Source organism: Cajanus cajan, chromosome 5 (assembly GCF_000230855.2).
Source record: "Cajanus cajan strain Asha chromosome 5, NIPB_CcT2T_4, whole genome shotgun sequence".
NCBI lineage: Eukaryota > Viridiplantae > Streptophyta > Magnoliopsida > Fabales > Fabaceae > Cajanus > Cajanus cajan.
The window spans coordinates 9068985-9081175 of record NC_138521.1 but is presented as its reverse complement, the minus strand read 5'-3'; the positions used below and the strand labels follow the sequence as shown (position 1 = coordinate 9081175).

The 12191-nt window shown below is 28.9% G+C and overlaps 1 protein-coding gene across 1 annotated transcript; it reads right to left on the bottom strand.

Moving 5' to 3' along the window:
• Positions 1-2335: 2335 nt before the first annotated feature.
• On the bottom strand, positions 2336-4526 carry LOC109805788 (cytochrome P450 78A3). The gene is made up of 2 exons (XM_020367992.3): positions 3403-4526; positions 2336-3283 (listed from the first exon to the last, which is right to left on the bottom strand). Exons 1-2 carry the CDS (start codon positions 4381-4383, stop codon positions 2663-2665), a joined length of 1602 nt encoding a protein of 533 aa, XP_020223581.1. The 5' UTR covers positions 4384-4526; the 3' UTR covers positions 2336-2662.
• Between the last annotated feature and the right edge of the window lie 7665 nt (positions 4527-12191).

Sequence of the window (12191 nt, the reverse complement as noted above, 5' to 3'; positions counted from 1 at the left end):
AGTGAATGAGAACAGATACTTTACTATCCAGATACGAAAACAATGCAAAAGACTAGTAAGCAACATATAAAAATTTCCTCCACGTTGGACTAGAAAGAAGAACAAGCTGCAGAAAAGGACTTCTCACATAGTACACTAGTGCATTATAAAACACAATTAATTGTTAAATACCACCAATGACGAGTGGTGTTGTTTTTCGGCTGATAATCTAGTAGGGAGAATACTTAATCATGGTTTAAATAAAAGTTGATGTGACAATTTATCCACATAAACAAATATTTATGTTAGTGTCAAGTGTTTGATTGTTTGACAATATACAGTGCTATATCTGTATTCATGAGTCAATACCGTATATAGATGTATAAAAGTTAATGATAGTGATATGTGTATTTTAACTGTCCACAGTCAAACTTTATTTTTAAAAATGCTTTATCCTTAATAAAAATTAAAGACTAATCTTAAGATTATGAAATTTATTTAAAATATTGAGCCTCTCATATAAATGTTTTTTCGTATATGCATTCGAACCACATACTTATTTTTAAGGTTATTAATCTATCAACCATGTAACACGTAATAAAAGTTACTTCAAGTTAATTCAGCTGAGAGATCTACTTATCAAACAAGCATTATTGCAGTCCTGATTCATAGTATACTGCCCTGAGTAAATATGGCATATTCTTATTATTAAAAACGAAAAAAACGGGAGAGAAAACCTAAGCCAGACAGAACAAAAACATGAGTATCTTTTTCCATGTCCTCCATAGAATTGGAGTTGTCATTGCAATATTCATTTTGTTTCCTAAAAAGTTGGAACCAGATATTCAATGGATTTGGTTTCTTGCCAAAGGCAATTCACCACAGCTGGGCCCAATCAAGATCATAAACGTGCAAGTTTCGATGAACTAGCCATAGTTTTTATCCTTGGGGCTCACTACTAGTGAACAAAATTGATGATAGCTCTTATCCGAATGTGCCAATTGTTTTAATTGGAAAAAGTTTCTTTTTATAGTTGCATGGATTTTGCATTCAATTTCACAATCAAAGAGAATCGGCAATTTGTTTGGGTGAAAATTAATTCTCTTTTTATGATTGCGAATTTGCAATGACCTAAAATCAAACCCCGTGTTCTTGAAGATGAATTTAGAGAATAAAAGTTACCTCTGCTAATACAAATGAGCCAATGAATAGAAAGAAAGAGAGGGAGGAGAAGAACTAAGTTGACAAGAATTGGAAAATTAAAGACCATGGTCAACTAAATCGATTTGACCTGAATTGTTATAGCTAGCTGTATGTCCACGAAATTGCCGAAAAGGTTGTTAGCAAGAATCATTTTGAGACTCCTTTACCTATCATACCATGATGATATTGAAATGGGGGCAAAACCACTTTACATAAGACCAATTCCAAATTGACCAAAAGGGGAAAAAGACTACTAAAAAGCATGGTAATAAATAAAACATTCCCTTGTGTATGTGCTGAATTGGAGTAAGATGTACCTCTATGGTGTCAATTACTTCCTCTAAAATACCTTGAAAATTTAACATATAGATGAAATGAAATGTGGTCCTAAGTTGTGACAAAGAGTTTGTGTTTGTGGTGTAAACCGTCATAGGTGGACATCTAGAAAACCAGGGTTGCCCCCACCCACAGTAATGAAGAGTCACAATTGCCAAGGAACTAGAAAGCCCAGGGAACCATGTACTTTGCGTAGAGCCAGATCAGGTCAAGGTTTTTGTCTGTCACTGCATGGTGCCAAATTCCCAATATCATTCAAGTTTTTAGTTTAATTGACAACTCCTACCCCAAGTTGCAAACACATCAAGCACTTGACCTTCTCTTCAGGGAATTCCCTCAATAATAATTCTATTTTTTTTTTTATGAAATAGACAGATAGATAGTGATAACAATAAATAGGGTAAAATATAATCCAAACACGAAAGGTTATCAACAGTACTTGTTGCCTTCGTGGGAGAGAGGGATAGGGATTGTTACAGCTATAGTCCTAACGCGATTTCAAATATATATATAGGCCCCACCAAAATACTCCTTCAAACAATACAAGGCACTGATTAGACATGTAGTTTTTATTTTTTTTAATATACACGACACCATAGATTTGTTGAGACAAATCAAATTAATTTTGGGTCCAATTAACCTTGTCTGTCTGTGTGGCAATTTTATCAAGTAATCACGTGTGCTAACTAGTGAATAGCTAAACCCGCACTGGCATGTACTGGTGTAGTACTACTACATCTAGTATGAATTAATATATAAATGAATAAAAATCGTTTAAATTTGATGTCGTCACTTTTTAGTTGTTGATATAATCGCATAGGCAAACTTAAGAACTTGTATTAATTTGAGCAAAATATTTACAATGGAAATAGATATTTTTTCTAATTTTTATAACCGGGGACAACTTAGGACTTCACTATCAACTTAAAAACAAAAAAGAGAAAAACCTTATGACCCATATTATAGAGAGACAGAGCCAACTCAAGCAAGCTTCTAACTTCTTTCACTTAACATTTAGTGGCTCCAAAGGGCCATGCACCTGCCACCAACCCCCTGCCACATGCAAAACCTCTCTTTTTTTTTCATCTCACTAAAACAAAGTTTCATTTCAAGTTAACTTAGACAGGCTTAATTATTATCACTACTAAGTGCTTAATCCACGCCTAGGGCGAACCTTAACATTGAGGGGGTTAGCCATTTCACACGAGAGCCTAAGCACCTCCGTTAGATCAACCCCGTTAGCTTCATCAGACGGTAACCATTCAAACTCGTGCAAGAGCCTGGCCACCCAGAAGGTTGCAGTGGTCAAACCCAGAGTCTTTCCGGGGCAAGTCCTCCGACCCGACCCGAACGGAGCGAGTCTCAGATCCGACCCAAAAACAGAAAACTCGGACTCCCCGTTAAGGAACCTCTCGGGCTTGAACTGAAGTGGGTCCACCCACACGCTCGGGTCCCGCCCTATGGCCCACATATTAACCATGGCGGTGGTCCCAGCGGGCACGTGATACCCATCAATGGTCGTATCAGTGATGGCTAAACGGGCCCACGAGAGAAGTGGGCCCGGAGGGTGCACCCTCAGAACCTCCTTCACCACCGCCGGCAGGTACACCGTCGCCGCCACGTCCTCCTCAGTTAAAACGCGTGACCCAACCACCGCGTCAAGCTCCTGTTGCACCTTCCTTTGTACCTCGGGATGAAGCACCATCCTCGCTAGTATCCACTCGATCAAAACCGCCACCGTGTCGGTCCCTCTAAATATCATTTCCTGTCCCAAAACAAAAATAAAAATTACATTTTCATTTGAGTACTTAGGAAAGTTGAACTATTAGTAACACCTAAATTTAAATAAATAAATAAAGTATTTTTTTTAAATACTAGACTTACCCAGAGGACAGCAATCATGTCGGAGTGAGACAATTTATCTGGACCTTCGAGAGAGAGCAAAACATGAACGAAATCCCGGTTGGTTTGGGTTATGTCGGCTTGGTGGTCGGCGATGATTGAACCAACGAACCGGTTCACTTTGGGGACGAGCTTTGAACAAATGAACCGGATTTTTTGTAGGTCAAAGTCTCTGAGAAAAGGGATATGGTCACCCCAATTAAGGGTACCCAAAAGGTCGTACCCTTGCTCCACTAACCGGGATAGCTCCTCCATTCCGGTGTTTGTTTCATCCAGGTTGTACCTCTGACCGAACACCGACCACATCATGTGATTGAGCGAAGCTTTCTTAAGCGCCTGGCGAACGCAAAAGCCGGCGTGGCGGTTTCGGAATGAGTCGGTGAGCTGGACGGCGATTTGGGCACGTTGAAACTCAGAGGCCTTGATTTGCTTGGGGCAGAAGAGGTGCGTGGCGGCGATACGGCGGAGAGTGCGCCAGTAAACACCGTAGGGGGCAAAGCCGATGGCACGGTTGAACATAAGGCTGTAAGCGGATTCCTTGATGGGGCGATCCGCGAAAACAGAGCTGGTGAGAATCTCCTTGGCTACGTCGGGGTGGCACGTGACTATGACACGTGTGTCGCCGAGGCTGAAGGCCATGAGCCTGGTGGCGTTGCATGCCTTGGCCGCAGCCGCAATACGGTGGTGCGCTAGCGAGGCCATGAGCCTCATGCTACCTAGTATGGGGTAGCCTTTGGGACCAGGAATCATTTTATTATTATCTGAGACATGGTTAAGGTTGTTGGTGTTTTTCCTCCATGTGGAGTGGTACTTGCCCCAAGCTGGACCACCTGGGTGAGACCAGTAGAACAAGGTCATGGTGAGCCAGAGTGAGACCATGATCAAAAGTGACCATGCAATGTTCTCCTGTGTGCATTTGGAGGCCAAGGCTAACACCCACAAGTTATCAATGTGAGTTGTCATGGTGGAGACAGAAAGAGAGTGAGAGAGTGAACAAGCTTGTTATAGAGAGGGTGTGAGGAAGGGGGAGGGCGGTTGTGCAATATATATAGGAGGGAAGATGGCAAGTGCTGAAATCATAACCGTTATGTTACATACGAGAAGACGCATATACACACTAATGACTAAACTAATGGATCGTATATAACTGAAAATAGGAATTGATTGATTCATAATTCCTAATAATAATACCAAACGTACTATTGATTAGTGCTGGTGTGACGTTGCAAGGAATAGGAATGGAGGTGTGTGATTTTATTTTATTTAGTGGGGTTAAATGAAATTAATGGGACGAGTTATTTTGGGAGAAATCTTTAGAACTGCGCCGTCACGAATGCATGACGAAATCTTGGGAAAAGTAAGCTCCTAGATTGGGTCCGGTGATTAATGCACGCGCCATTGCCGCTTTGGTACCCATTCGGGCCATTCCATTTTTTCTTACCTAGTTATTAGTATTTGTCCTTCTCTTTCCCCTCCCACAAGAAACTTGCTTATTTATCTATATAGATGTCTCTATTTATAACCATATAATACACACATAGTTTTACCTTAATTGTTAATTTGTTATATGATAATTTTAGAGAAATATTATTTATACAATAATTTAAATAACAAAGAGATAGAAAAAGAGAATACAAAATTCAAAATACAAAATACAAAATATAATTAACCATGTGATGTAAAAAGACATAAAAAATATAAATAGTGTTATATAAATTATAAATAATTGTATTAACGAATTCTTCAAACAACACATAAAATTACATCAATAATAAAACTGAAGTTAAATAAATTCAACTATAAAAAAGTTACTTTTTTTTGTTTGTTACATATGAAAAGAAAGTGATAATCTACATTATAAATTTGATTTTAAATACATATTTAGTCATGTATTTTTATCGATAAAATTTAGATTAAAATGTTATGTAATATATAGTATTTAGTCAAAGGAGATAGAAGAAAAGAGAGATTTTATTTTAATTCTTATATTTTGTTAAATTTTTAGATAAATAATAAAATATCTCTTTATTTGATTTTTAATTTGTTTATTATTCAAAGATTTGGAGAAGAAAAAAAATAATTTAAAATAAAGAAAATTGACTAAAATATTCTTATGTATGTTTTAAAAATTGAATTCGTAAAAGTGATGATACATGTATAATATTTTATAAAATAATTTGTATAAAGTTACTTTTGTATTTATATCACATCATTTATTATATTTCAATTCTTTTTCTTTTTCTGTTAGCAAAGAGAATAGGACAAATTAAATAAGTCTTTGAATATATACTATTTTTATTTTCTAAAATTTAAATTTAAATTTAGTCAATTATATTTTATAAGCTCTTTTATAAGTTTGGTATGGTTTTTTCAAAAGTCAGTTATAATTTATTAATCTATTTAAAGTTTTTTTTTCATTAACAATGTTAAATAAGTTAATAAATTTAATTTTAAATATATTAATAATTTTATTTTTAAATATATATGATGGTCTTTTATTAAATTCACATGATAAAACTCTATTATTATTATAATTTAATTTAAATAAAAAATAATAATTTAAAAGAAATAATTCACGCATATTCATGTACATTAACGTATATTCACATATAAATTGTAATAAAATAGGATAATTTTATTCAAAAAGAAATTATAAATATTTTTTATACTTTATTTGAAATATTTTAAATAATTAACTATGAAAATGAAATAAAATAAAATAAAAATAAAAGAAACATATAAAAATATTGCTAGAATTTCTATTTTTAATTTATTAATTTCATTCAAAAAAACATATAATTATTTAAATGTATTGAAAATGTCAAAAATATTAATAATTTAATTTTTTATTATAAATTAATTTATTTAATTATATTATTAATAATTTAATATATATTTTTTATCATGATTATAAAAAATATATATATATATATTATTTTATTATTATATCATATAAATAAATAGTAGGACGATATATTAGTCGTAACATGTTTTTTATATAAACTAAAACTAATCTTTTATTAAATACATCAAATCAAATCAAACCTATTTCTCATTTAGTAATTATATAAATTGTTGTAAAATTTTTGTAAAAATATAATTTTTCATTTTATAAAGATAAAAAAATAATTAATTTTTGAAATCTCTCATGAACAAAATAAAAAAAAAAATATTTTTTTTCTCTCGTGTTGAAATCTTTGTCATCCATATTTATCTCTAAATCAATCTGAATGATAAAATTTCTTCCTTCCCCACTACCAATAATTTTTAAATTCAGATAATCACTCATTGGTGTATAAATTCTTATATGAATAAATGAAATTTATATTTTTATATTTTAAAATTATTTAATTTATAATTTTAATTATTATTTTATTTAAATTCATATTTTATTATTTTATATTTTTTTTGTAAATTTGTAAGTTTTTACACTTATTTTATTTTATATAATATATAACAAAAAAAATGAATTGGTTTCTAATAGATTAAAATTATACTTTATTGTACATATTAATTTTAAATAATTAAAAATATATATTACTGAAATTAAGTTGATGCATTATTCTTTTACTTATTTAATAAAATTTAATAAATTTTTTATTTAATTTTAATCTTTCTCTTGCAAATTTTAATGAAAAATTATTTCAATATTTTTTTACTTGCATAATTTATTTCTTTTGATAATAGTAATAAAAGAAATAATGATAACATATGACATGAAATTTTAATTAAATTTTAATAATATATTCATATAATGTTTAAGAATATAAATAAATTAAATGGTTTGTGAAATAACATTAATTTTTTTGTATTTTTTAATATGTTTAAATATAAAAAAAAAAATTATGTAAAATTTCAATACATGTTTATCTAAATAATCATTCTATGGAAGAATATATTTGGGTTAAATATTATTAATTATTTTTAATTTTATTTCTACAATATTGAATTGTAGACAGAAACTAATGCATCAACATAAGAACAGAGATAGAGATAATATTTTAGAACTTGAAGTTATAAATTTTAATTGAAAAGAATAATGAAAATTATAATTGGTGTAGGAGATAGGAGAGGATGATTCGTGAGAAACATACTTTAAAATTTAACTAGTTGATCTTCCTAGACTCTTGGTGTCCCAGCTACAAATCACGCCTAATACTCCTAGACTTATAGGTGCTAACTGCGTTTAAGAAGATAGGCAATCACAATATTTTTTTTTTAAATTATTTTTATAAATTTTGCTAAAATTATTTTATTTTAAGTTATATTTTTTATAATCTTTATCATCTATTTTTATAAAAATTAAAAATTATATAATTATAAAAATCAAATATAATCTTATGCAATTATATAAACTAAAATAAGAAGTTTATGCTATTATAAAGATTAATAAAATTCAAATTCTTTATAAAATTCAAATTCAAAACCTCTCCAGTGACTTAAAAAAATATCAAATTATACACATTCATACTAAATTAAAATATATTTCTATTAGTTTAAAATTTTCTTTTTCCGTCTTTAATTAAAACCTATTCAATATTATCATATTTGAATTATTTGAATCAGATGATTAGATTTATTATTAAATTAAAAAAAATCAAAAATCAAAAATTACATTAAACTACTTATAAAGTATATTATCATGTCACAAGAAAAATCAATTGACAAAAAAAAAATGGACATGAAAACATCATAATACTGCATAATATTCTCACATACCGCATCAATTAAGGTTCTAGAAGAGATTCAATTATTCACTTCAAAAGTTAATTACTCAAGAAAGGTTCTCAATAATTGAACTCGTACAGCACCACAATAATATTCTCATAATGAGATATCCAACTTTCTAAAACGTTGTTTCCATTAATCATAACTCAATCATCACAACATATTATAATGTCTTAAGCATTCTCAACACTATTGCCTCAACATTTCAACAACTTGATCATCTATATACGTTATCCCTAATCAATGTATTTAGAACCAATATCATTCATCAACAAGCAATTATCAACAGTTTAATCATCAATTTATATTTCCATAGATTAATGTATAAAGAACTCACAACATATATTAACATACAACATATGAAATATACAACTACTGTCTACATGTTTACCATTTTATCAATCAAACAATATATTTTCATAAGGTAACCCACGTCTGACACCATTTTTCTTGCGCTTAGCATCATTGAGGTAAAGAGCTCTTGGCCTTACCTATGCCCGATGCCACTCAATACGTGCCAACATTAATGAGGTAAAGAGCCTTTGTGGAAATCATGATTAGTGTGACTAAACCACACTTGGCCCCATTCTAGGTAGAGAGTCTCTGCTAGACTCACTCATCATCACTCCATTAGCATCTAATGTTATTCATGCAGAGAACTTATGTCTTAATCATGTTAGGTGACTCAACTTAGGCCTGGTGTCATCAAATTAGAGAGCTTTAAGGACATCTATGCTTGATGTCATTCAACCCACGTCCGACATGATCAAGACAGAAAACTCTACTCTAACTTAAGTCCAACGTAACCAATCTTACATTCGACAAAAATGAAGCAGAGAGCCTCTAACCTATGTCACACTCAACATAATAATGAATTGCGTAAATAGTAAATATATGTTTTGATGACATGTGTTTTTTTTTATACTAATTCTCTCAAATACATAAAAAAAACATTTATTATCCCATAATTATAAAAAAAAATATTCTAATAAATAAAAAAGTAAAAATGTTTATAATTATTTTTTAAGTTTCATTAAGGCAATTGATTTAATAATCTATAAATAAGAAAATTTTATTAAAGATTATGGTATTATAAAAGTGATTTTTTTCTGAAGTGAATTTTATTTTTATATAAGTACGATGTAGGAACTCGATTATCTTTTGACCAAGTTAAATATTGTTTGATTATATTCTCATTTTTTTAAAAATTAATTATCTCACTTTAGAGATTAAAAAAGTTAGAATTATTTTTATCATTAAAAAAATATAAAATATATAATATTAAAATATACTTTATGAAAATAGTTACAGTAGTAAATTTTATGATACTCCTATCACATTCATGTTTATCATTAGAAAAAAAGAATTCTCGATAACATTCGTCATACACAACATCAAAGTGTACTTTGTCTAAATCAATTTTAGTATTTTACAACTGTTGATTTAGTTTGGTGGCATTAGATAGAAGAGAGGAACGGGGTATTAATTAAAATTTAAAAGTGCCGGAAGGCCCCAAGCATGAATGGTGAGTGAGGGATGAAATGGTTGAAAGCGCGTGGGGGAGAAGAGATCCTGGGACGACAAATAAACGTGGGAGCAGTAAAAAATGAGGTTAGGATGTCTGACACGTGGGGGCTCGTGTGGCGCGACACTGTCTGGTGATACGACTGATAGAGTGAAAGGGCACATGAGGCCCATTCACTTATGGCTCTCATACATTGCTTTTAGGCATTCAGTACACAGTATCAGTATCAGTATCTCAGTATGGTCTCTCCCCCCCCCTCCAACTCTCTCTTTTAACTTCAACTTTCTTTCTCAATCTTCAAAATTCACCATCCTTATTTCCAATTATTTCTTTTGTCATTTTCTCATATTAACTTCAATTTTACTGCTAAAAGACTTAACTATTTGTTATTTTAATTTAATATAAAAAAAATTCTGGTTATTATCAAATGAATAACAATCAAGTTGGTACTACAAAAGTTTTAAATTTTCATATATTAAACCGACTTTTAACCTAGTGCGACAATATTTTTTGGTTTTTATATATTAAATCAAAGCTCGAATTTTTGTCGACAAATAGAGTTCTCATTGTTAGAGTAAAATGGATGAGAAACTAAAAAAAAAAGTAAAAATAAGAAAAAATAAAAAAAACAAAAGTTGTTTGACCCAGATAAAATAAATAAAAGGAAAATGAGACTCGTTAAAGTTTTTCCTGTAGAGAAGCAAAGAAATGGAGAATAAATTCTCATACTTCAGAGTTTAGTTTATTTTTAATTGAAAAATTTTGTTGGTTTAGATTTAATTGATTAAATAAATGATAAAATAGGTGATTGATATTATTTAATCACAAACTATTTATTTATAATATATATATATAATATGTGTCAATAGTATAAAACTATTTTATATTTATTAAGCTCAAATAAAAAATTAATTGAATAAAAATTATAATTTTAAAAACAGTATTTCTTTTATTTTTTATTTTATGTCTATTAAATGAAACACTCTTAAATTTATCATTTATTGTTAAAAAGTTTAAGACTAATTTTGAAGTTTTAATTAGATATAAAACCTACATTCTAATATAACATTAGTATCTTATATCAAGTTCAATCAATAAATAAACCTCAAATTAACTAAAAATAATGTTAAAATAGATGAACAATTCTTACTTTATAAATTAATTTTACAAATTTGAGTTAATTAGTCAACAATACATGCATGTTCTTATATAATATCATAATCTATCATAAATTTATTAAATATAATCATCCATAATACTATTGAATGTGAAAGAATACATTGAAGAAAAAAAAAAGTTCTATTTCAACTAAAAATTAATGTCAAAATAAATTATATAAGTAAGAGATAATCTCTGTTCGAAATAAAAATCTTAAATTCACTTTAATATATTATTATAATTTATTCTAAATCCTTTTAAAAAAATCATTTATTATTTATTTATGTATCAAATTTAATAATTATAAAGAGTAATAATATTTAAATTTAAAATTAAAATTTTCACATATATTTTTAATTAAAAACAAAAAAATGTTAAATATTAAAAAATATGTGAGGTGTAAAATTATTTATGCAAATAAAAAATATATTTTTTTAATTTAGTTTGAGGTTTGATAAATTTAATTTAAACAGTTAAATGTAATTAATAAGTATATTAAATTAAATTTAATTTAAAATTTTGCTTATATTAATATATATTTTTATTAAAAATAATTAAATAAAGAAGTCGGTTTTCTACTTTCAAAATCAGCTCTTCACTTGAAGAGAAAAAACAGCTTTATTTTTTATGAATAAAAAAACTGTAAATATGCAATCCGATAGATTTTTTTTTGCTGACATAAACAACTGATGTCACAATGAATTCATGGAGCACTCCGAAAATAATTACTATTTAACACAGCTCTTAGGTAAAAGAAATACATCAGATCTGATCACACTTTAAATATATAAAATAAATTTATTTTATAAAATTAAAATTAACATATTATTTATCATAATTTTTTTTTATAAATTTTTATTTGAGATTTTTAAAATTTTAACTTGATTTATTAATCTATTTAAAATTTTATTTTATATTAATAATTTTAAATAAATTAATAAATATATTTTTAAAAATCGTGCAAATCTTTTATAATTTGTGTTAAAAAAAGTTTATTTTATTATTATTAAAATTTAAATTTAAAAAATTAAAATGTTAATATAAAAGAGATATTTATATACACTATTATATATTTATACACAAGTTATGATAAAAAGTGCGTACCTTTGGCTGCAAAGATCGGTAGGTGGAGAACTCAGAAACTCTTCGGATTTTCAACTAGTTATAAAAAGACTTTGGAAATGTAAGGCTCCGATCAAGTGTTTGGTCTTTTGTTGGCAAGTGCTATTGAATGCGTTCCCGTGCAAATTATTGTTACAAGTACGTGGTGTGGAGTTGGAAAATAATCTCTGTTCTTTTTGCTCTCTGTTTGTAGAAAATCCTCTTCATCTCTTTCTAATGTGTCCGATGGCTTTTAATA

Bases quoted from the DNA above. Each gene is read 5' to 3' on its own strand.
- LOC109805788 (XM_020367992.3), bottom strand. From the start codon at position 4,383: ATGACAACTCACATTGATAACTTGTGGGTGTTAGCCTTGGCCTCCAAA. The intron at 3,284-3,402 runs GTAAGTCTAGTA...GTTTTGGGACAG, and splicing joins ACATGATTGCTGTCCTCTGG to GAAATGATATTTAGAGGGAC.